The following is a 25,936-nucleotide window of genomic DNA, read 5'->3' as shown; positions in this document are numbered from 1 at the left end:
ACACACACACAGAGACACACGTATGATCAACAATAGGATGTACATAAGGTTACCCTTGAACGTTGAGAAGGGCCTGATGCAAAGTGCACATTGGATTAATGTGATACAGATTTCTAAATAATGACTTACTATCTCATAATTATTACTTAGTATATTATTATTATGAGTTACTATTTTATAATTATCTCATAACTCGCAGTCAGATATTTTTTGTGGGGGTGGCGGGAACGGGCTTCCATAACTGCGTCTACTAGCGGTAGCCGAGTGAAGAAATGAAAGCGAAGCAGTCTCGAAATGGATGCAGGTAGTTATAGCTAAGTTTCTGTTTCTTTTTTGGAAGCAATACTTCACGTTTAGTTAGGATTACATTGTTTGGTCATTATATATAAGATATATGTAAAACATATCTGAGCATAACTCAGAAAAAAATCACAAAATATCGAAATGTGTTCTAATGGCGAAGTTTTTCCTTGTGCTTTTTCTTACTTCCTGGTTGCAACATATTTTTCCTCAGTCTACCAAACTCACCGACAATGTTGAGATTTGATTTTGGCACGAAGATTACGCCAAATCGCTCATATGGATTGGCAACATTTTCCTTGGAATAGAGAAATTAAGTGTCGAAATGTCAATGGAAGACAGAGATGGTCTGCAAAAGTCCAGAGAAATAGAGACAAACTGATTTTATACATTTCCAACCATGGAAATCGATAATGGTGCCGTGAGAGAAGGTGACGTCGAGTAATGTTTTTTTGGTCAATCACATTGTTATATCACTTTTCTATTATGTTTACTATTCATAATTTAACATGTTAACATCTCGACAATGTTGGTTTTAGTCATACATCATTTGTATTAGTTTAGCCTAAAGGATTACAGTATTTACAGTTTGAAGTATTTTATAAAGTGCGCATACTGGTCGAAAGAAGTTGACTGCCATTGTAATTCGTTAGCAACGAGAATAATGTGTTCACATGGGCGAGACATTTCTTTGTTGTTGCATAAATCTTTTTATATTGTTTTTTTAACAATATGTTCACCAATGTTAGACCTTAATCAATAAGGTTGTTAAAAATGCAAGACACCGAGTATATAATTAAATAGAATGGAATAGAAAACAATAATTGAATATATCAATATGTTATTTACAAATGCAATATGCATAGAATAGAATATATCAGTATGGTAGTTATAAATACAAGATGCATAGAATAGAAAATACAATGCATGGCACCTTATGGTAAAAACAGAACGAGTTTGCAACTCTACAGTAGTCACTTTTTAACCTTGTTCCTATTGCAACCTCCAGGTGTGTTGGTACCTGTGCTACCAGGTTCGAAAAACTTCGACAACAGCATTCGGCCTCCACTGCAAAACTCGTACATGTACAAGGAGTCTAAGCAGTCTTTCAGATACAACTCTGCTTTCTTGATAAACAATGCTACTCTGCAGGAACGGGTCAGTATTTCACTACAGTACATGGTAAACTTGGCCAACCCTGGCTTACTCCTTGGTGTACGGTAACCCGGCCCTGACTCTGCCCATAGAGTCCAGTTTATAGTATCTGTGCAATACTTAGTACAGGATAGTATATGTACTATTTCATGATAATATTTGTGTAATACTTGATAGTACATGTTAGTATATGTACTGTTACATTTCTGTGTAATACTTGATAGTATATTTGTGTATTACTTAAGACATTTTGTGCTGCCCCTTCAGTCGTTAAGTACATATTTACAACATAAATTAATTTTACTTAATATCAATAGGATGTTGTTTTTATTTAAATGTTTTACTCTTATTATTATCTATCCTGGTGCCTAGTCATTTTACCCCTACCTATGTACATATCTACCTCAATACCTTGTACCCCTCCACATTGATCTGGTACTTCCTGTATATAGCTCCACATTGATCTGGTACTTCCTGTATATAGCTCCACATTGATCTGGTACTTCCGGTATATAGCTCCATTCTTGTGTATTTTATTCCTCTTGTGTTACTATTTTAATTTGTGTTATCAGTTTTTATTTTTCTTATTTTTAACTCTGCATTGTTAGGAAAGGGCTCGTAAGTAAGCATTTCATGTTAAAGTTTTTACCTGTTTTATTCATTGCATGTGACAAATACACATTTTATTATATTTGAGATAGGCTAAACTATTGCTTGTTGTTTGACAGTATGCGGCTTTCCGAACAAAGAGGAGAGACATGGGATACTCAGAGGAAGAAATGGAGGAGTCCTATGGCTTCTTGCTGTTTGACGACGAAAATAAGGTAACAAAATAAATATTTCAATGTATATCTCACAATAATGTTTATAGTCATTCATACATCTCTATTGCTGTAGAAAACGTAAAGTCACACACACAATGTATTCTCCCTGCCAAAAATTGTATGGAGAAACCCATATCTAACTTTGTGTTATAGAAAACGACCTCAAAACATTGTAATCAAGTTACCAATCGCTAATGATCACTATTCTTCTATTTTAAAGGCAAATAAAGTGGGAGAAACTGGTGTTGTCCCTGGACACAGCACATGTACCACACTTGGAGATCCTTCAAAGGGTAAATGAGCTGCGCCATATTGTGTAAATAACATGATATCAGACAAGACGCCTGGGTTTCCACAGCACGGAAGTTAAATACACTTGGACAATAATGCCTCGATATTAACAAGAACAACCTGTCTTGGGTTAAGGAAATATGAGAAAAACTGGTTTGAACTATTTCTACTGAAACCTTTTTCATATCATCGAACAAGGCCTCACCTAAACAATGTAGCATTTCTAAGCTTTTACATGTTAATTATAGAGGCAACTCACACACTACATGACACGGAGTAGTCGCTAGCCACGAACCTAAACTAATTCTATTTGAGTGTGGACTATATGGCTAAAGACATGTCAAAACATAAGTAGTGAGATTTAAATAAGTTTTCTTACTAGGATAATGGTGTACGGTTTCAGATGTTTGGTTTCAGTACATGTTTGGTCAATTGTCCTTCTGCTTTTAAAAGTGAAACTGCTTTACGTACATGATCGTGTAAAGAGAAAGTGGAAGGAGAAACCAGTAGTGTTTGCTAGGACCAGATATTAACATTAGTCTATACTTAGGGGCCTGCAGTAAAAATGTTTGAATGATGTAGAAATGAGATTTTACCTAATTGGAATGAAAGTGAGGAATGAGAGAGGATTCTACTTTATCAACAGAGTATTATGTTATGAGAGTTTAGCTCTGAACATACATACAATGAAACTCTGGTAAATATCTTAGAATTCCTCAAATGAAATCTCTGTTACTTCGGGTTACAATAGTGAGCCAGGCTGTGTTCGGTTGCAGGCCCTAGTGGAAAAGGGGGAGGGTGGTGGAAGATTATCTACAGTTGGACAAAGTCTGCTAGTTTTTTTTTTTTTATCTACTAGGCTCAGATTGCGATAACTGCCGTCGTTATGGAGGAAGGAAACAGTGGTCAAAGTCCTTGTGTAGTCTAGTGTTCTGTTTCGTCATGTTCCAAGTTTACAGTTCTAGATGTTTATGAGATCACCATAGAAGCCCTGTAAGAGTTGAAGTGTTTTTTTCCCTTCTGTAGCTGTATAGTAGTACTTTTTGTCAGCCCTTTTCATTCATGTATTGTTTCTTCACTTGTCACTTCTTATGTCCTTCAACTAGTTTTTCCTGTTTTGTCACTTGTAGGTTAATCAACGTGAAACAGGTTTCTTTGGTTAGATGAAATTATAAGGAAAGAGAACATCTAATCACATATCCATAGCATGTACCTGTGTTCATTATGTGCGTGTGGCGCCAATTCTGCCAAACCACCTCAGTTACATTATGCAGTGTTGGAACTGTAAACCACTAAACCTATAAAAAAAATTAAAAGTGTGAAGTTTCACAGCCTCTTCTAAATTTCTCACTTAATTGTTCTCACATAGATCTTAAACATATGCTTACATTCAGATATACAGTACCAGTCAAAAGTTTGGACACTCCTACTCGTTCAAGGGTTTTTCTTTATTCTTACTATTTTCTACATTGTAGAATAATAGTGAAGATGTCAAAACTATGAAATAACACAAATGGAATTATGTAGTAACCCCCAAAAAGTGTTAAACCGGTAAAAATATATTTTATATTTGAGATTCTTCAAAGTGGAACACTCTCCACCCCATGTTCTTGTTGTTTTGGTTTTATCAGAAAGAGGAGGGGGGATACTGGAACACTCTCCACCCCATGTTCTTGTTTTTATGGTTTTATCAGAAAGAGGAGGGGGGATACTGGAACACTCACCACTCCATGTTCTTGTTGTTATGGTTTTATCAGAAAGAGGAGGGGGGATACTGGAACACTCACCACCCCATGTTCTTGTTGTTATGGTTTTATCAGAAAGAGGAGGGGGGATACTGGAACACTCACCACTCCATGTTCTTGTTGTTATGGTGTTATCAGAAAGAGGAGGGGGGATACTGGAACACTCACCACCCCATGTTCTTGTTTTTATGGTTTTATCAGAAAGAGGAGGGGGGATACTGGAACACTCACCACCCCATGTTCTTGTTGTTATGGTTTTACCTGAAGAGGAGGGGGGATACTGGAACACTCACCACCCCATGTTCTTGTTGTTATGGTTTTATCAGAAAGAGGAGGGGGGATACTGGAACACTCACCACCCCATGTTCTTGTTGTTTTGGTTTTATCAGAAAGAGGAGGGGGGATACTGGAACACTCACCACCCCATGTTCTTGTTGTTATGGTTTTATCAGAAAGAGGAGGGGGGATACTGGAACACTCACCACCCCATGTTCTTGTTGTTATGGTTTTACCTGAAGAGGAGGGGGGATACTGGAACACTCACCACCCCATGTTCTTGTTGTTATGGTTTTATCAGAAAGAGGAGGGGGGATACTGGAACACTCACCACCCCATGTTCTTGTTGTTTTGGTTTTATCAGAAAGAGGAGGGGGGATACTGGAACACTCACCACCCCATGTTCTTGTTGTTATGGTTTTATCAGAAAGAGGAGGGGGGATACTGGAACACTCACCACCCCATGTTCTTGTTGTTATGGTTTTATCAGAAAGAGGAGGGGGGATACTGGAACACTCACCACTCCATGTTCTTGTTGTTATGGTGTTATCAGAAAGAGGAGGGGGGATACTGGAACACTCACCACCCCATGTTCTTGTTGTTATGGTTTTATCAGAAAGAGGAGGGGGGATACTGGAACACTCACCACCCCATGTTCTTGTTGTTATGGTTTTATCAGAAAGAGGAGGGGGGATACTGGAACACTCACCACCCCATGTTCTTGTTGTTATGGTTTTACCTGAAGAGGAGGGGGGATACTGGAACACTCACCACCCCATGTTCTTGTTGTTATGGTTTTATCAGAAAGAGGAGGGGGGATACTGGAACACTCACCACCCCATGTTCTTGTTGTTATGGTTTTATCAGAAAGAGGAGGGGGTATACTGGAACACTCACCACCCCATGTTCTTGTTGTTATGGTTTTATCAGAAAGAGGAGGGGGGATACTGGAACACTCACCACCCCATGTTCTTGTTGTTTTGGTTTTACCTGAAGAGGAGGGGGGATAGTGGAACACTCACCACCCCATGTTCTTGTTGTTATGGTTTTACCTGAAGAGGAGGGGGGATACTGGAACACTCACCACCCCATGTTCTTATTGTTTTGGTTCTATCAGAAAGAGGAGGGGGGATACTGGAACACTCACCACCCCATGTTCTTGTTGTTTTGGTTTTACCTGAAGAGGAGGGGGGATACTGGAACACTCACCACCCCATGTTCTTATTGTTTTGGTTCTATCAGAAAGAGGAGGGGGGATACTGGAACACTCACCACCCCATGTTCTTGTTGTTATGGTTTTATCAGAAAGAGGAGGGGGGATACTGGAACACTCACCACCCCATGTTCTTGCTGTGGAAACAGACTTATCAGTGTTGTGAATGTTCTTGTTTAACTCAGGTGTGCACGTGTGTCTTTTCTTGGTAACTCAGGTGTGTACGTGTCCAAGTACTCGGACTGCCTGGACTTAAACCGCTGGTACCACGGGAAGTCTGGGTACATCGCCATCATCAAGCTCACCAAGGTATGTACACAGTAGCAGGGCAATAGGGGTGCTGACTAGAGGAAGTACAGCTACGACCGGAAGTAACTTTTTATAGCAGGTTATGAGAGCATTTTAAACCGTTACTCTTTTCCTAACGTTAACCTAAGTCTCCTAACCTGCCACGTTAATTCTCCTAACCTGCTACAAAAAAAACCACTTCCGGTCGTAGCTGTACCCCCTCTAGTCAGAACCGGCCACCGGGTCATAATGTTGGGTAACCTCAAAGTTGGGTAACCTCCTTTCCCCCAAAGGTTTGTCTTGAGGTTTCTGCCTCCTGCCTCCTGGCCACTGTGCTTCTGCTTCTGTTTGCGGTCTAGGCCCGGGTCACTGTAAAGTCATTTGGGACTACTGCTGATGAATATATTTGGGTCACCTGCTTTATAAATATATTTGATTTATTAGTTGAAAGGGCCTGCAATTTAATTCTCTCTCTTTTTGTGGGGTTCTACAGGGCAGGGTCAGAGAGGTGACTGAGAACTACACAGTAAACTACACCTCTCCCTCTAATGAGTTTGACTGTCATGTATCAGAGCAGCTCAGTTCTGTGTCAGCCAACACCAGCTCCTTCCTGGCCTTCGAGAGAACACAGGTGAGACTCCTCCCTCTTTCCACCATCGTCCCTCCCTCTCACATGGTGTGTTAAGTTGCCTTCAATTGTCAAATATGCACTCAGTGTGTCAAAACAATAAAACAAAAATGTTATTTACTAAGCTAGCTCTAACGAAAAAATGTAATTATGTATTATTCGTCTTTTTGCCACAGGTATTTAGCAAAGTTGATGAAATACACCTGCAGATACAGTAGTGGTAAATACAACACAATAGCAAAGCTGACATGATTTGTGTTGGTCTTTGCAGTACTACATGTATGAGCTGCCTGTTGGAGGGGCAGTTCAGCCTCCCAGCCATGTCTGCCCATTCGCTATCGTGGCTTTCTCCTATTGGGATACCAAGACATCCGCATCAGAGGAGCAGGAGAAAAGGTACACTTCCCTCTTTCCCCTCATGGGGGTTTGTAACCAACGACATTATGCTCAATAGAAAATATTAGGTGAAAAAAGGAATTAAACTGTTATTGTTATGATTAATAAAAATAAAAATGTCTCCCTGTCTTTTTAGTGAGGAAGAAAAAACAGGTAAGCAATGAACTGATGGCTACTTATCAATGTGTCTATGTCTAGTGTGTTATCCATATGAATTTGACTTTTTGTGTGTATTGTAACACTGCACTGGTGCTTTTGGATAATGTTATGCTAATGGTAATGGAATACGATTACAGTCTTTCACTACTATCCGTGGAGGGGCCAGCTCCAAATCAGCTCTCAGATCTACCATGTGGGTCTGAAGTCCAGCACAGGACCCCTAATCCCAGCTAAACTGTAAGTTCAACGCAACCCTGTGAAGGTGTACTGTCTCTCCCTATGATACGACTTTAAAAAATATATTCTAAATCTATCTCCAATTGACTTGATGTGGGTCGTGTTCAGTAGGACACACCATGGAAAAACATTAAGCAACGGAAAATCTAAAAACACATTTCATTACTTCCCCATTTTATTCTGTTTTCATGTGGTAACATAACTTGAGAATGTCACATGAATTTCACGTCCTTCCTTTTGGTTGATTGCAGTCCAACAATGATGTCAGTTGACGGAGCAATTCAAATGTCAGATCTGAGGCAGAAATTACCGAAGGCTATATTTGAAACCTGCTTCTCCGGTGAAGGTACAGTCATGTTTGTAAATGTACTCAAAAAGAGGTTTCATTTTGATAGATAGCTTTTTGTTTGAGCAGTGTCACCACAAACAAAACCCTCTCAGGAAATTTTTAGGTGTTGCTTATCTGAATAAAGATGAAACTGTTTATTTATTCAGCTTTGATAACAGTCTTTATTGAGTGTATATGGCTCAGTGGTAGAGCATGACGCTTGCAACCTCAGGATTATTGGTTTGATTCCCGGGGCCACCCATACATGAAATGTATGCACGCATGACTGTAAGTCACTTTGGATAAAAGCTTCTGCTAAATGGCATATTTTATTATATTAGCTTTACACAGATTTATTTTTCGTTCTTTACCATGGAATGCTGAATGTCTAAATGATCACTTTTTTTTTCTGTATTTTGTATTTTCTTGCAATAACTAACTTTACACACTAGGAGTACTTTATTATATTGAGTTGTACTGTTTTTCAGTGTCTCTGGAAGGAATGGGTTGCAGTCTGTATGAGCTTGCACCCAGTGAGGCTGAAGACACCTCTCTCTCTCAGCTCACACAGGACCTCAAGGAGAAAGACCTGGTGAGCTTTCATTGTTTTTAAATTTGGCTCACAGACTATTGAAAGAACGGAATGCAGTACATTGTTGCCTTGTCAGACTTTGATTCAAATAAATTATATTTTTCTTACTAACAGGCCCTCACAATACAACTGAATGATAATGGTTTTCTTATACTGTTACATTCATCTCACTTCCTCACATATGAAGGTAAGACAGAACCTGTATACACAACATACTGTTTTTAGATATTGTAGATAGATATTTAGCTTCTAACGTGACATTATAATTGTATATTTCCAGATACTGGGTCCAGTAAGCCAGAGGTATTGCAGGGGATGTTTGTGTTTCCAGACTCCAGAGCTATACACAGAGGTGTGTGTGGCCAACTTTAATTTGTGAACACTTATGCCCTTGTATACAGTAGTGATTTTTATCTAATCTTTTGTGATGTATCTTTATGTAATGCCATTTTAAAATATATATTTTTTTACCACAGACACCAAGGTCTGCTGGAAGAAGCCCTTCCTCTCACCAGAGTGCCTCCAGGTGGTGCCGGCACTGAACTATGCAGAGACAGAGGTGGAAAAGTGCCTCCCTTCACCAAGTGGGGAGCTATGTGGTTTACTAGAGCAGCATATCCAGAGCTACGCTTCCCTCATCCACCCTGGGCTTACCATCAGTCCATCCAGGGAGGCCAGCATCTTCCCAGATCAGTTTGATGTTCCCGACGCCCTCAAATACCTCTACTCCGCCCCCAAGTGGACTGAGATGGGATGGAGACGTCTCAAATCTTATTTCCACCAGCCAGGCTCCTTTGAGCTGTCGGTGTCCAGAGCCACGGAGCTTCTGGTGGCAGGGCGAGAGGAGCGAGGAGATGAGCCGGATGATGATGTCTACTACTGTCTGTCATCTCCAGAGGGGTCCCCCATGAGTCCTGCTAGTCTGGGTGGCCCAGAGGAGCAGCAGTCAGGGGGAAAGGCCCCAGGAGACACAGCTGACACAGCAGCAGACTTTAGTAAAGCACTTGTAGTGTCAATGGAGGACTTTGAGAAACCTGGTAAGACTATGGAAGACAGTAATGCATCAGACAAAGCAGTAAAGGAAGGGAATAACTTGCTTTCGAAGGAAGTTCAAGAAAGGTTGCCCTCGGATCTTAGCAAGCCTCTAATCCCTGCAGACGATTTTGGGAAACCTGGCTTGAACAAGGCACACAGTAATGCACCAGGGATAACTTTGCCTCCAAAAGAGGTGCAGGAGGAGCTCCACTCTGATCTTTCTCAGCCTTCTGTGTCGGCAGATGGCTCTGAAAAACCTGGGAAGACCAAGGCTGACTGTAATGCACCAGGGGTAAGAACAGAGGATGAAGGGACAAGTTTGATCCCAGAGGAGGTTGAAGTTGATGTACAAGAAAAGGTGCATTCCAATCTTTTACAGCCTGCAGTCTCTGCAGAGGACTTGGGGAGAGCTGACCTGGCAGCATTGGGCAAGGCAGACTGCAACGCTCCAGAGGTAGGAGTAGCGAATGAAGAGACTAACTTGTACCTGAAGGAGGTGCAAAAGGATATGCCCTCTGGTGTTTCACAGCCTCCAGTCTCAGCAGAGGTCTTGAGGAAACCTAGTCCGGCCCTGGCGACCAAGCCCAACAGCAAGGCACCAGCGGCAGGCGTAGAGGATAATGTGAGAACTTTGCCTCAGAAGGAGGTGCAAGAGGAGGTTCCCTCTGATCTTTCCCAGCTTGAAGTGTCGGCAAAGGCTTTTGGGATAGCCAGTATGAGAGTGATGAAAAAGGCCACAGAGGTGACAGAGGTTTCAACCTCACCTGCATCAGGTAACCTCCCAACAGTGTTAGTCATCACTGCCACTGAAAGAACTGCAACCGTTTTACCTCACAATGAGAACCTTGACTTGATCAACACAGAGTCCACCACAAATAACTCCTCCAGTTTGCCTTGCGCCAAAGTACAGGATAAGGGCGGAAGTGCTCTCAATGGGCAACGTGGCAAGGCCAATCAGCCTTCAAAACCCACAGAGGTCAGTCATTCCTCTATATCTGATTGGAGGAAACGGCCAAGGAAACGTCATAGATTTAGCGGATTGGGTAAAAGGATCTTGAGGTCTACAGTGGCTGACTTTGAAGAGAAAGAAAAAGAGGACATGGAAAGTATGGATTCAAGTGAAGTCTACCTATTGAAAAAGAGGAAGGAACGGATGGATTTAATTCAAGTTAACCCATTGCAAAAGGAGGAAAGGATGGATGTAACCCAAGTTCACCCATTGAAAATGCCAAGAGAACTGATGAATTTGATCCAAGATCCCCCATTGAAAAAGAAGGAAAAGGTGGATGTGACCCAAGTTCACCCATTGAAAATGCCAAGAGAACTGATGAATTTGATCCAAGATCCCCCATTGAAAAAGAAGGAAAAGGTGGATGTGACCCAAGTTCACCCATTGAAAATGCCAAGAGAATTGAGGAATTTGATCCAAGATCCTCCATTGAAAATGAAAAGCAAGGATTTAATCCACTATCACCCATTGAGAAATAAAGAAAGTATGGATTTGATTCATGACGACCATCCATTGAAAAAGAAGACAGAACGGTGGGACTTGAAGGCAATCATCTCCGAATGTGGTAGAATTTTTGTCCCTCACGGTTCAGAAGTTATCGCCAAGGATATAGAATCATTGAAAATTAAGGGGAAAGTGTTAGATCACAAACAATGTGCTGACGAGATGATGGTTGAAGCTTGTATCAAAGTCCCCCAACCCATAGAAACAGGAGATGGACCTAACCTAGAGTTGAACAAGTCAGATGAGAACAAAGATTTGCCCATAGGGATGTTAGACAGTAAAGACAGTCTGCATGAGGTCAAAATGGCTGATGTAGGCAAGATGGCCTCTCTGAATCCCTCAGAACTGGTCCTGAACAAAGACACGGATTCTCCTTCCTCAGGAAAACACAAAAAGAAGCGTCAATATGTCGCAATATCCCTCAGTCAACTAAAGACAGTTCTTTCAAGAGGGGGAAAGAGGAATACATCCATCAATCCTGCTCCAGAAGATCAAACATCACCCTTGAACAAGAAAAGCAAGGCTGATACTCCTGGCATGGATAAAATGGAAAATGATAATATCAACAAAACCAACCAGGACAGAACCACAGGTGCTGTTGAAGTTGCAAAGGAACAGACATTTGGCCTAGACCCAAAGTTTGCACTAGCATTAGGCTTGACTCCTACGGAGTTGCATAATGACGCACACAAATCTCCAGAAAAAAGTGATATTCCGTTAAAGAAAGATATTCAGGACAGACTAGACCTGGTCCCACCTCAAGCCACATCTGACCAAACATCTGAGGTTTTGCCTAGCTCACCTTCAACAACAATCATCTTGGCGAGTCAGAGGAGACCATTCAAAAAGAAACACGAGCATGCAGACTCCATTAGGAAAAAATGTAAGTTCCTTTTGGGGAAGTTCGTGGTTGTTGTGAACTTCACATGTCATGCAAATAACAGACCATGCAGATGGATTTTCTTTTGTTCTCATTAAACCAAATGCTAAATTAGATAGCAATGTTCTTCATCATTGAGTTGTGATTACAGTTAATATATGTGCTGAAATGTTGAAATATACCAAAATAATCCGGTTGTCTTGAATTCCTGACGATTCCGTTTCTATATTTCCTTTTTCATCTGAACTGCAAAGTGGCATTCTGAAGTAATGTGCTAATGGCCTCTTGCTTGCCTGGTCCCAGATCAGTTTGTGCCATCCTATGGTCATTGTAACGCACGTGGTAAGACGGCACAAACAGATCTGGGACCTCTTGCTGCCGCCTCTGCCTCATCTTGCTGTGTGTTGTTTGGCTAGATCCCCTATTGCTGCGGTCCCCCTGTTGAACATCTATTACAGATCATGTTTAAATTAGGTTCAGTGGGTTGGCGAGGATATTTCTTACTATTGCAAGAAATACATTATCAGCTCCAAAAAGTAAAAAAATAAATCAAATAAAGATCTTTACTACCTAATTTGCATGCAGGGGACTGCTTTACAGCCATGTAGGTATTAATCATCATCATGCGCTACTGTTTTCATGCTGTTTCTTCTGTCTCCTTTGTGTCTTTTGTTTCTACAGGGTGGTTGCATTATCGCTCACCAGCTTCTTTAGAAAGTGAGAAAGTAGCTATATCCTCCCAAATAGTGACACTTGACCCGGATGTCAGCCGTGTTGTCAGTAGTGGTAGCACCTGCGAATGTGCCAGCACTGTATCATGCCCACCTGCAGATTCTCTGACCCTATTGGTTAATTTGGCTCGCAGTACCAGTAATGACAAAGTACTGGAACAACAGTCAGACCCAAAGGCTCTTGAGAAACAAGATGACCACCCAAGTTTGGTGATAAGTGACAACAGTGTCAAAGATGGCGTCTCTCCTCACGATCCAGATGGTGAGCCAGAGTTTGTCCTTCCTGCTCTGCTGAAGCACCCTTCTGCTGCTAGGCTTAAACTCCTCCCTCAGTCTCCGTCACCCAAGGGGCTGGTAGTGGGGAGTGGGGAGCGGGTTGTGTTAGTCTCACACGAACATTCATACTCACTGCCGCCATCCTCTCTACTATTGGGTTTGTCAGGTTCAATCCTTCAAGTCCCAATTTCGGAGGGACTTCTGCAGCATCGCAAGGATATCTTTGCTGACGGATCTCAAACACTACGGGCCTTCCTGTGTCAGCAGAAGGACCAGAACAGGAAGGAACCCGGATTGGCTCCGGAATCCCTGAGCAAAGGAATCGGGTGCAAGCAGAAGTTCCATCGCTTCCGGCGGTTCATTGAAAAAGATGGCTCAGTTCAAGTGACAAGGCTGTGGAAGGAAAACTACAACTTTAATTCAGACAGCAAGTTTACCAACGACCCTAAGGATAAAACAGTTATTAGAGCCCTACATGGGTATGTACTTACAATCACTAACTTAAATACTAATGTCTTCAGTTTGATTAGTTATGCATACAGTAGCTAGAAGAAAGGATAACTGAAGAGTTTGCTAGAGACCAAAAGCTGATACTATATTACTCACAGTGGTCGACTAATTGTTTGACTGGAATTGCAAATTAAAACTCAGATTTTTCTCTGTCCTTTCCCTTCATCCCTCTGCACTCCCTCTCTGTACAGCCCATGGGATTTTGACATTAAGGACACAAAGGAACAGGTTCAGCTCATTATCCACATGTGGATAGGTCTTTTCTACAGCAGGTCCACTGCGAGGTTCTGCCAGGCAGACTCAACTCTAACATGTTTGGAAAAAAAGGATTCTACAGAAGTGGCTCATGGAACGGTACCAGCCCAGGTTCCACCTGAGACCAAGACAAGTTCCCCTGCTTATATAGCCCTCTCCAGGATACCAGAACCTGAAGTTTTGGACCTTAGTAACATGGGTAAAAAAGAAGCACAACCATTAAGCCTGGAAGCTGAGGTATTGGACCTTTCAATGAAAACAACCTCAACTGTGCTAGTCTCTCTAGACACAGAGTCTAAGCAGAGAATAGATTGTAAAAATCATCCATTATACCGAAAAGCAACTACTGGCCTGCACAAGGAAACCATCTCTTGTCCGAAACAAAGTACAGGTGTTGAGTTAAAGGTTGGAAAACAAATATATTATATATTTAAACCACATATGTTTTCCAATACATTTGTAGACTTGTTTTTTTTGTTGCAATGATTAATTGTTTATCTTCTTGTTCTCTTTCGCTACAGGTTTACAGAGACCGTGTGGACAGCATGATGTCAGAAAAATCAAGTGACCTGGGTGATGATGAAGACTATGAAACCAACAACCATGAGAATGACAGCAAGGGTACCCTCCAAAATGGTGTGTCCCCTTACGAAAGAACTTTGGAAAGTGATCGATCGTACATACTTCTGTGTGAACAGGCAGCAAGTGTGTACATTCATCAAGAAAAGCTCCTGGAGACTGAAACTGCTCAGGTTTTGGAGGGCAACAACAAAAAGCTTGTCCAAAAGGAGGAGGAGATGACGGGTGATGGAGAACCAAATGCAGCGTGTCTTAAAACCATGGGCTCTAAAGATGTCAATAAGGAGCAACAACTTAAAGATAACGATTCAGTCAAAACAATGCCATACACAGAAGTGCAGATGGATGGTGATGCTGCCTATATGGCTGACACAGTTGAGAGTAATGCAAATGAAGCCAGGGATGGGGCTCACGTTGTCATCTGGGATGGCAGTGAGTCAAAAGAGGAGATGCACAAAGTAGATCACAACGTGAAGGATTCTGTTGAAGCTGCAAAACCAGAAGCGGTGCATGCTGGGAAAGATACCACAAACAAGGAAATCACTAAAGCACAAACTGCTGTGCATGTTGGGAAGGATTTCATTGATAAAGATAAGGCACTCAAAGCAGTGCACAGTGAAAATGTTCCCAGAGATTATGGAAACACCAAAGACCAGGTGCAAACTGCAATGCAGGATGGGAATGATACTAGAGATGAGACCCTACCAGCGATGATTTGTGGAGAAGATTCAGGAGATAAAGCACCACCTGTGGTGTGTGATGGGAATACGTCTGTGGCTGAGGCACTACCAGAGATATCACATACTGACATTGATTCCCATAAAGCAACACTGTCAGTGGTGCATGGTGGAAATGATCCGAGAGATACGACACTACCTGTGAAATGTAATGGCAAGCTGTACATAGACGTAGAACCCACTGTAGTGCATGATATAAATGGTTCCACGGATGAGGAACTACCAATGGGGCAGGGTGGGGATGTTTCTGCTGGGACTAGCAGAGTACTGCCAGAAATGCATGCTGAGATTAAATGTAAAGATGATGAACTGCCCACGCAAGTATTTCCAGTATGCGATGGGAATAAGCCTTTTGTAGGCGAGTTTCACACACTCATTCAGCCCAATAATGTTTTAGGAGTGGCTAAAAATGAAATAGATGAGGCTGATGTAGAAACTAAAGAACAGGAAAAAGAATTGATGCAGGGTCAGAGTAAATCTGATGATGTCACAACTCAAAGTTCCACAACATTCCCGCCAGGGTCCCAACATTCTCAAGACGAGACATTAGAAAGACTGACAGGTCAGGTGGAAATACCACCGATTCCCAGGGAAGACATCGCACACACAGATGTTCTACATTCAATAGGTGAGGCATCAGAGATGGCCCAAGGTCAGGTAGAAATTCCATTTATTGGAGTAGAAATACCATTCATTGGAGTAGAGAAGGATAGCCAGGATATTAATCACACAGAGGTGCATGATACTCACCCAAGTCAGAAAGAGACACTGATCACAGTCTGTGATAGTGCTAATGTGTTATCAGCTGAAATGCTAGAAAAAATAGTTTCAAAGGGAACAGAATCAGTCAGTCGATGCCCAACTGTGGATGAGGTGCTGTATGGTTACATCCCCATTCCTGACATCTGCAGCGCCTCCTTGGCCATCTGCGATGCCGATGGGGTCAGCAAACCCCTCAGCACTGGGGAAGGTTACAGCAGATGCCCAACTCCTACAGAATACGAGCCACCTTTCGTTCCAGGATTTTCTTATGTCCATCACACACCAAACACTGTTTTGTTGCACAATGCGAAAGACACCAACAGTCCCCGCCTCGATAGTGGTCTTGCGCTCATTGAAAATGAAAAGGATCATCATGAACCAAGTCTTAGTCTCTATAAAGCTAGGGCTGCTACTGGGTTGCACAAGCTGCATAAATCCAGCAACAATAACACACCAAATAATCTGGAAGCCATTGATAATCAGTTCTCTCAAATATTGGCTGATCCTCGCAAGAACCCAATCGCCACTAGCACACCTCTCAACACTCCCTCATCTTCTTTAAAGGAAAGAAGCGATTACGATCCATATTCAAATATGCGACTTGCCGCTGTTGAACCAGACCTGCATGCTCATTCAAGTCGCCATTCGCTGCATAGTTTCTCTTACTCCTTTCCCAACACCCACTGTTCCTTAACAGAGAAAGCTGCCTTCTCTGTGCCATCAATCCACCCGGAAGTCCTGTCCAATGAAACAACATTAACTGGGAACTTTAGTGAAATCGCCTTAGAAAGAGAGACTTGTTTGCGTCCTGCCTTAAGTGAGCTCATCCTACAGTCCACCCGTCTGAGTATTCCAGCGGGCAGTGGACCTACAGCAGCTTCTCAGAACCTTTCAGTGCACAGTTTTACTCAGCCCCAGCCAAACAGCCAGCAACCTGCCATGATTGTGAATCTCTCCAAGAGTGAGGACAGCAGAGGACAGTACAACTGGGAAGAAGGACCAACAGATATTGATCCTATGTCTTCAGATGTCCTAAAAAGCAAACAAACCGAAACCCCTGTCCGCTCAAACACTAATGCTCACCCTTATAACACAGAGTATGCCAGAGAGATGAGACAGATTGCGGTTTTGAAAGATTATGAGGATGTTATGGCTGATGAGGATGTTATGGGTGAAAATGAGGCGCCTTCTGTAGATAAAGACAAAATTGAATCCAGTTTAGAGACCAATTGGATATCAGATGACAAACATTTAAGAAGTAAATTCCGGTTGAATAAAACAAGACTTGACTTCATCAACTCTTTACGCCAGTCTCAGGAATGGGAGCAAAGGGAATTTGATGGGGTTGTGGACTTCAGCAAGCAAGGCATTTCCTCGTCAGTCACCTTCCAGTCTGAAGAATCAGACAAAATACTTTCCCGTATGGAAGAGAACCAACAGGAGTGGTTAAAGTATTGTAGGGCTACGAGGAGTGGCAGCCAGATGGATATGACCAAGGAAGAAGACTCCTCAGTGGCAAAGCCACACTTAGTTACCGTTTTGGATCACAAAGGAAACAGAATCACCTATGAAAACTATCCCGTTTTGAAACCTACAGCAAGCATGCACACACGGACTGTTCCTGACTCAAACAGACAGGGCTTGAGCAGTTTTCTGGAGTTCTCCAAGAGGTGGGATGATACACATAACGCTGATGAATCTGATCTTACACAGTCATCTATGGATCTGGAGACCCTCATCTTCTCAGAGAGAATGAACCAGATGCTAAAACGTAAGAGTAGTAGCAGCAGCAGGTACAACCGATCGAGACACCGCAGGTCAAACGTAGAAGAAAGAGCTTCCACCAGTAGCCCGTCTGTGACAGTGCACTTTTCCAGTCTACAGGAGGATCAGGACGGCTCCGAGGAGCACTGGGAGGCGATACCGTCACTTGCAGCACAAAAGATCAGAGTGGAGATGCCTGAAAGGATGGCTATGCCTGAAGAAACAGATGGAGAACCTCAGCATCTTAAGAAATTGTCCTGTACAAAGGGCAGTGAGATGACGCATGTAAAAGTTTCAGATCTGGTTGTGGATAGTTTCAAGGCGTACCATGCTATGATGACCGAGGTGTGCGCAGGCAAAAAATACCCATCCAGAACTGAGAGACTCAAGAGGGAAGAAGCAAAGAGAAACAGTTCGCCAAAGTCTCGAGCTCCAAGCAAAGACTTCTGTGGGCAGATGAAGGAGGACATGTATGACAGCCTGCATGATAATCTGAACTCTGTTGTGAGACAGTCATGTAAGAACAAATTCAGGTTCTACATACTGGTGACATCATCTGACCCATTCTTCAGAGAGACGAAGGTAAGATGAATGTAAAAACGTTAGCCTATGCAGTGCAAACAGATCTGGGACTAGTCTATGAAAACCATTAGTACAATAATGAAAGCCAACATTTATTATTCCGCCATGTTTAAAAACAAGCATTTTAATTTTGTAGGAGCTGTTAGAAGCAGAGGGCCACATTGCGGTAGAACAGTCTCAATTCTGCCTTGGAAAGGAAAGTCCATCGTGCCCTCTACACATCATCTTAAGGAACGAAGATATTGCTGAACACATTTGTGAGGTAAGACTGTTATACCATTGTAGACTTATAAAAAGTATTTCAAACTCCCGGAAAATAATCATCAATCCAGATTCGAAATCCAACCTTTTGAATCGGTATACTTTGTCATTACGTCGTCGTTTTGAGATTTCTGTTCTACCCTTAGGTCCCTCACTTGCTTGAGTTGAAGAAGTCTCAGAACGTGTTGTTTGCTGGTATTGACCGTCCTGATGACATCGTGAACCTGACCCACCAAGAACTCTTCGGCAAAGGCGGTTTTGTGGTGTTTGAGGGAGCAGCTCTGCACACACTCAGTCTCAGTATGGACGCTTCTCTATTTGCAAGAGAACATATAAAAAAGTGCATTTTCTACATGTTATTATGTTTTCACAGCAGTTATCTCTACAAGCAACTAGGATGTCCCTAGCCTGGTCCCAGATCAGTTTGTGTCATCTTGCCAACTCCTATGGCTGATGTTTGGCAAGAAACAGATCTGGGGCCAGGCTATGTCCCCTCCCAACATTGCATGGAATGTGTGAGTCGCTGAGTAACTCTCGCTCTCTCTCAGGCAACATGAAGAAAATGTCTGGTTTCCTGGAGGGACTGAGTAAAAAAGGGAAGTGGAAATGGCTGTTGCACTACAGAGACAGCCGGAAACTGAAAGAGAACGCACGGTAAGCTTATTCTTGCTCTTGTAAGAAGCTTTACGATGGCTTCTTTAGATGTGTGGTGACGACTAGGGCTGTTAGGGCGGTGACCATATTACTGCCACACCGGCAGTCACGAGTCATGACCACAGTCAAATTCCACGTGGCTGTTTAGTCACGGTAACTAGGCTTCTTCCAGCTCTAATGCTGCTGATGGTCATTAGTAGACTACCAAACGTACTAACTGCCTGGTACCCAGCACTCTATTGTGCCCCTAATCACTCTGACATCAATGCAAATGTATTTGAAAATCAAATCAAACACTTCATGATTGCCCATCATGTTGTGCAAAAATTTTATAGGCTATGAAATTGCGTGAGAAAACAGTTTTGAAGACCTCTTAAAAAGAGGATCTCATCAGCTTTCTATAGGCTAGGCATATTATATTTCTCAACTTTCCCAACTCTTTTACAACAGGAGTATAACCTACCTGGCTGGCATGAAAATGAACCATGGGGAAAGCGTCCTCCATTCGCTATTTAATTGCATAGATGACATGTATTTTCCCCTGCCCCGAGACAGGTGCATGTTAATGGTCCATTCTAAATCAAAACAAATGTCACACATATTATTTAGTATATGTAACGACCAGATTATATCAAGAATAGTCTGATAAGTGACAATATTAACATATCACTTGATGCACAGCGTAAGGCAAGAAACAGCGCGTGCCTTTTTTTTGGCAACTTTTTCAAATCATAGTCGCACACCTCATGCAACCTAGCCCATAGGCCTATATGTTTTGATGAGGGTTGTATCACAACTAAAGTGGCCAAATAACTTCTTAAAATTAAGCACATTAATCCGCTTTGTAACCAGTGGCATACATAGGCGGTGTGTGATTTTCAAGTCTGGGGAAGATCATTTACACCATAAAAATGCACCTTTATAATAAAGCATTACATGTATAATCGCATGTGGTCACTTTAGAGAATGGTGTTTTCCCGCTAATTGATTGCATTTTGGAATATTCGCGCTTATAGCCTGCTGCCTGTGTGCACACTGCTGCACTTATAAAGGTGAAGAAATAGCCTAATAGTTTATCAACATTTTAAGCAAAATGTTCTGATCTGTTGCTTCAGCCTCATTGCTTTTGAAAGTTTTTTTTGATGCAAGTAGTTGCATTAATTTGGTATTTAATCGCATCCCACAACTGTCCCAGACTATGTTTGGAATATTTCTATCTCGGACCAATAGAATAGGTCAACTTTATAACTATGGGGGATAGTGGGGTGGCAGATAGCCTAGTGGTTAGAGCGTTGAACTTGTAACCTAAAGGTTGCGAGATCGAATCCCCGAGCTGACAAGGTAAAAATCTGTTGTTCTGCCTCTGAACAAGGAGGTTAACCCACTGTTCCCCGGTAGACTGTCATTGAAAATAAGAATGTGTTATTAACTGACTTGCCTAGTTAAATAAAAAGGTAAAATTAAAAAAATTGTAGATTGACATAGCCTAGTGCTTTTGGTCTTCGTTAGGCCTACTCATCTTGATTGCTGACGAAAAGTAAACGTGGACAGTTCTAGCATCTTTAATATGCGCCTCGCAATTTGATAAGATTGATTAGCGCAGTTGCGTCCTCGATGTGTCTTGTCTTCACTTGTAGCTTACTTCAGAGCTGCGATAGATGACTGTAAGAAGAGCCCGATCACATTACGGGCATTGGCTAATAAGAATTGAGATATCTGAGAACCATGTGAGTGAGAGGTTGTCACGCCCTGACCATAGAGAGCTGTTTATTCTCTATGTTGGTTGGGGCGTGACAGTGACTAGGGTGGATTATCTAGGTGATTAAGGATTTATGTTGGCCTGGTATGGTTCCCAATCAGAGGCAGCTGTTTATCGTTGTCTCTGATTGGGGATCATATTTAGGCAGCCATTTCCCCATTGTGCTTTGTGGGATCTTGACTATGTATGTACTATTGTAGCTTCACATTTTGTTTTGTTCGTTTATTGTTTTGTTTTGCTTTGAGGTTCACATAGCAATAAAGATGTGGAACCCAGATTACGCTGCGCTTTGGTCCAGTTATTATGACGATCGTGACAGAGGTGCGCCGGAACATGCAGCCGGGAGAAGGGAATTATAATTATTATATTCAGCCCAAGGGCACAACAGCCACAAAATGCATGTTTTTATTTAAATTTTATTACGGGGCATTACGGACACACTAGGAGGATGCCACCGGGAAATTCGAGGCATGATCAAGTGCTTGTCAAATTGTGAATGAGAGACTGATGTAGTGTTAACAGCCTGCTTAAAAAACAAAGAGTTCATGCCTTTCATGCAAGTCGCATCAAAACATATAGTCCAACGTTTGTATCACAACTAAAGTTGCATAAATACAGTTGAAGTCGGAAGTTTACATACACTTAGGTTGGAGTCATTAAAACTCGTTCTTCAACCACTCCACAAATTTCTTGTTAACAAACTATAGTTTTGGCAAGTCAGTTAGGACATCTACTTTGTGCATGACACAAGTCATTTTTCCAACAATTGTTTACAGACAGATTATGTCACTTAATCACAATTCCAGTGGGTCAGAAGTTTACATACACTAAGTTGACTGTGCCTTTAAACAGCTTGGAAAATTCCAGAAAATTATGTCATGGCTTTAGAAGCTTCTGATAGACTAAGTGACATCATTTGAGTCAATTGGAGGTGTACCTGTGGATGTATTTCAAGGTCTACCTTCAAACTCAGTGCCTCTTTGCTTGACATCATGGGAAAATCAAAAGAAATCAGCCAAGACCTCAGAAAAAAAATTGTAGACCTCCACAAGTCTGGTTCATCCTGAGGATCAATTTCCAAACACCTGAAGGTACCACGTTCATCTGTACAAACAATAGTACGCAAGTATAAACACCATGGGACCACGTAGCCATCATACCGCTCAGGAAGGAGACACGTTCTGTCTTCTAGAGATAAACGTACTTTGGTGCAAAAAGTGCAAATCAATCCCAGAACAACAGCAATGGACCTTGTGAAGATGCTGGAGGAAAAATGTACAAAAGTATCTATATCCACAGTAACACGAGTTCTATATAGACATAACCTGAAAGGCCGCTCAGCAAGGAAGAAACCACTGCTCCAAAACCATCATAAAAAAGCCAGACTACGGTTTGCAACTGCACATGGGGACAAAGATCGTACTTTTTGGAGAAATGTCCTCTGGTCTGATGAAACAAAAATAGAACTGTTTGGTCATAATGACCATCGTTATGTTTGGAGGAAAAAGGGGGAGGCTTGCAAGCCGAAGAACACCATCCCAACCGTGAAGCACGGGGGTGGCAGAATCATGTTGTGGGGGTGCTTTGCTGCAGGAGGGACTAGTGCACTTCACAAAATAGATGGCATCATGAGCACTAAATTATGTGGATGTATTGAAGCATCATCTCAAGACATCAGTCAGGAAGTTAAAGCTTGGTCGCAAATGGGTCTTCCAAATGGACAATGACCCCAAGCATACTTCCAAAGTTGTGGCAAAATGGCTTAAGGACAACAAAGTCAAGGTATTGAGTGGCTATCATATCACAAAGCCCTGACCTCAATCGTAAAGAAACATTTTGGGCAGAACTGAAAAAGCGTGTGCGAGCAAGGAGGCCTACAAACCTGACTCAGTTACACCAGCTCCTGTCAGGAGGAACGGGCCAAAATTCACCCAACTTATTGTGGGAAGCTTGTGGAAGGCTACCCAAAACGTTTGACCCAAGTTAAGCAATTTAAAGGCAACACTACCAAATACTAATTGAGTATATGTAAACTTCTGACCCACTGGGAATGTGATGAAAGAAATAAAAGCTGAAATAAATCCTTCTCTCTACTATTATTCTGACATTTCACATTCTTAAAATAAAGTGGTAATCCTAACTGACCTAAGACAGGGAATTTTTACTAGGATTAAATGTCAGGAATTGTGAAAAACTGAGATTAAATGTATTTGGCTAAGGTGTATGGAAACTTCCGACTTGAACTGTAACTCTAAATGAAGCATATAGGAGGATATGTTTCTTTGTTAAACTGCTCAACACAGAATAGCCGCATGTGCGCACTCCCATAAGGACAATTGAGTATGCTCTTCTGTTCTTCTGAAATAGACTTCATTTTCTTCATATCATGTTTCTTTAGACCTGTCTAAAATAAATCATGGAATTATTGTGATGGTGTCGGCTATTTTAAATGGATTTAATAGACTTTCTAAAAATGTAGATGTTCCAAAGGTCTGCATCAGTGTGGAAGCCAGGAGATGCTAAAAATGTGTTTGTTAATTAAAGGTCAATTACCTTGAGACCGGCAGTTATTTGCTTGACAATCACGGCTGACAAAATTTAATGACTGCCACAGCCCTAGTAATGACTTGATATTTTAGAGAATTAATTTTGTAAATGCCACAGCAGAAATCCCCTTTTTAAAGTCGATTGCAGTGCACTAGTCATCAAAGACACTGCGTTTCATTTAATGTCGGCCAAAGTACATTTTTATATTTTAAAGGGAACTAATCATCCCGTAAAAGATTCTTACTAACCACCATAATTGTTCATTACACTTTTTATTCTTCTGTTTGCAAAATGTTATTATTTTACTGTAGTGTGTTGCGATTTTAAATGCACTTTAAAATTAAGTTAGATTTTATTTGATACGGGTCTAAGGCAGGTAGTCAAAGACAATGCATTTGATTTGAATCTTGGACAAAGTAAATTTTATATTTCAAGGTAACTAATGATCCCGTAAAATCCTAACTGCCATAACTGTTCGTACCTCCCTCTACAGGTCTAGTGTGGAAGCACAGGGCAAAAAAATCTTCATGGATGTCTGCCAGGAGGCTGGAATGGTGGAGGTCTTACCCTACCATGAATGTGATGTCATTTCAAGGGAACGACCCAACTACCTCCACTGTCTCGTTCGCCTACAGGTCCAGAATGTATCGGCTCGTTTACCTGTATTTATAACTGGTGAGATATCAGAATTTCCTATACAGAATTCGTTAAGTTTACGTGTGTAGCTAATAAATATACTGAACAAAAATATAAAACGCAATTTCTAAGATTTTATTGAGTCAGTTGAAATACATTCATTAGGCTAGATATCACAACTGGAAATACAGATTTGCATCTGTTGGTCACAGATACCTTAAAAAAAGAAGGAAAAAAGTAGGGGCATGGATCAAAAAAACAGTCAGTATCTGGTGTGACCACCATTTGCCTCATGCAGTGCGACACATCTCCTTCGCATAGAGTTGATCAGGCTGTTGACTGTGGCCTGTGGAATGTTGTCCCACTCCTCTTCAATGGCTGTGGGAAGTTACTGTATATTGGCGAGACCTGAAACACGCTGTCGTACACGTTGATCCCAGAGCATCCCAAACATGCTTAATGGGTGACATGTCTGGTGAGTATGCAGGCCATGGAAGAACTGAGACATTTTCAGCTTCCAAGAATTGTGTACAGATCCTTGCGACATGAGGCAGTGCATTATCATGCTAAAATATAAGGTGATGGCGAAAATGGGCCTCAGGATCTTGTCACGGTATCTCTGCATTCAAATTTCCATTGATAAAATGCAGTTGTGTTCATTGTCCATAGCTTATGCCTGCCCATACCATAACTCCACCATGGGGCACTCTGTTTACAATGTTGACATCAGCAAACCGCTGGCCCACACAACGCCATACACGCGGTTTGCAGTTGAGGCAGGTTGGACGTACTGCCAAATTCTTTAAAAACAAGGTTGAGGCGGCTTATGGTAGAGAAATTAATATTAAATTATCTGGCAACACCTCTGATGGACATTCCTGCAGTCAGCATGCCAATTGCACGCTCCCTCATCTTGAGAAATCTGTGGCATTGTGTTGTATGACAAAGCTGCACATTTTAGAGTGGCCTTTTATTGTCCCCAGGACAAGGTGCACCTGTGTAATGATCATGCTGTTTAATCAGCTTCTTGATATGCCACACCTGTTAGGTAGATGGATTATCTTGGCAAAGGAGAAATGCTCACTAACAGGGATGTAAATTATTAATTTTTTTTACAAAATTTGAGAGAAATAAGCTTTTTGTGCGAATAGGACATTTCTGGGATCTTTTTTCAGCTTATGAATCATGGGACTAACACTTTGCATGTTGCATTTATATTTTTGTTCAATTTACATGAGGATTCTTAGTCGCAAGAATGCTTGTTTCTGACATAATTCTTTATTTATTTTGCAGACACAACGGCAGACAAAGCGTTTGCAAAACATGGGATCTTCACAATGAATATTAACTCTTTCCTGCTGATTTCTCAGAGTGACACATGCACTATTTCTTAAGCTGATGGGGAAGCTGTCCACAGAAGTCCTCAGTACATCAAAATGCAATAACATTATATTTATAAAGCCATTTTTTTAGTTGTAACAAAGTTGTCAAAGTGATTTAAATCAACCCGACCAAGAGGCCAATGAGCAGCGGCAAAGAAATACTCTAAGGAAACCTTCAAACCTCGAGAGGAACCACTCAGGAGGAGGCCCCTTTAAGAAATAAACATTTGTATTCCAAAATCAACTTTTTAGGGAATTCTTGGGCGTTCTCTCAGAAGTTTAATACATACTGACGATCTAACCCAGATCTAAATAATTGTAGTGTAATAATACAAAAAAAATACAATTTTTTTTGTTTTAATCAAGGCTAAAAACATTTACTTAGATCAACGTTTTGGTTCCTTTGTGTAAATTGCCTTTAATTTCATGTAGATATATTTATTCGTAATATTTTTTTTATAACAGGTAGATTGTGTATAGATTAACATCTGCTTCAGCATTATATTTCTTCAATTGTGTATTTATATGTATGTTTGTAAAGACATGTATTGTACTTTTGCGATATAAAGAAATTGAAGTAGTGTTCCTCATCTTTTCTTTTCAACCACATACATGCAACAAAAAAATGAAAGTGACCATGG

The 25,936-nt window shown here is 41.4% G+C and overlaps 1 protein-coding gene across 5 annotated transcripts; it reads left to right on the top strand.

The window, feature by feature from the left end:
* Positions 1-205: 205 nt before the first annotated feature.
* LOC129862006 (uncharacterized) lies at positions 206-25,878 on the top strand. 5 transcript variants are annotated; one of them, XM_055933282.1, is made up of 24 exons: positions 207-304; positions 515-731; positions 1,310-1,458; positions 2,184-2,279; positions 2,500-2,572; positions 6,022-6,113; positions 6,586-6,723; positions 6,992-7,116; positions 7,253-7,269; positions 7,413-7,512; positions 7,764-7,858; positions 8,329-8,432; positions 8,547-8,619; positions 8,713-8,784; positions 8,909-11,863; positions 12,542-12,853; positions 13,034-13,346; positions 13,569-14,037; positions 14,154-18,056; positions 18,193-18,318; positions 18,464-18,617; positions 18,866-18,971; positions 23,771-23,952; positions 25,207-25,878. In XM_055933282.1, the coding sequence occupies exons 2-24, from the start codon at positions 701-703 to the stop codon at positions 25,305-25,307; spliced, it is 9,786 nt and encodes a 3,261-aa protein (XP_055789257.1). In that variant the 5' UTR covers positions 207-304; positions 515-700; the 3' UTR covers positions 25,308-25,878. The 5 variants fall into 5 exon arrangements, with proteins under 5 accessions (XP_055789256.1, XP_055789257.1, XP_055789254.1 ...); XM_055933279.1 differs by having other exon boundaries at positions 12,542-13,346; XM_055933284.1 differs by lacking the exon at positions 12,542-12,853 and having other exon boundaries at positions 208-304.
* Positions 25,879-25,936: the final 58 nt, after the last annotated feature.

This window comes from Salvelinus fontinalis, chromosome 9 (assembly GCF_029448725.1).
Source record: "Salvelinus fontinalis isolate EN_2023a chromosome 9, ASM2944872v1, whole genome shotgun sequence".
NCBI lineage: Eukaryota > Metazoa > Chordata > Actinopteri > Salmoniformes > Salmonidae > Salvelinus > Salvelinus fontinalis.
This window is presented reverse-complemented; position numbering and strand designations above follow the sequence as displayed.

What these genes read in the sequence shown, in the direction of transcription:
- LOC129862006 (XM_055933279.1), top strand. Translation starts at nt 701, where the DNA reads ATGGAAATCGATAATGGTGCCGTGAGAGAAG. An exon ending in GTTATTAGAGCCCTACATGG is followed by an intron (nt 13,347 to 13,568) that starts GTATGTACTTAC and finishes CTCTCTGTACAG; the next exon opens with CCCATGGGATTTTGACATTA. An exon ending in TTTACCTGTATTTATAACTG is followed by an intron (nt 23,953 to 25,206) that starts GTGAGATATCAG and finishes TTTATTTTGCAG; the next exon opens with ACACAACGGCAGACAAAGCG.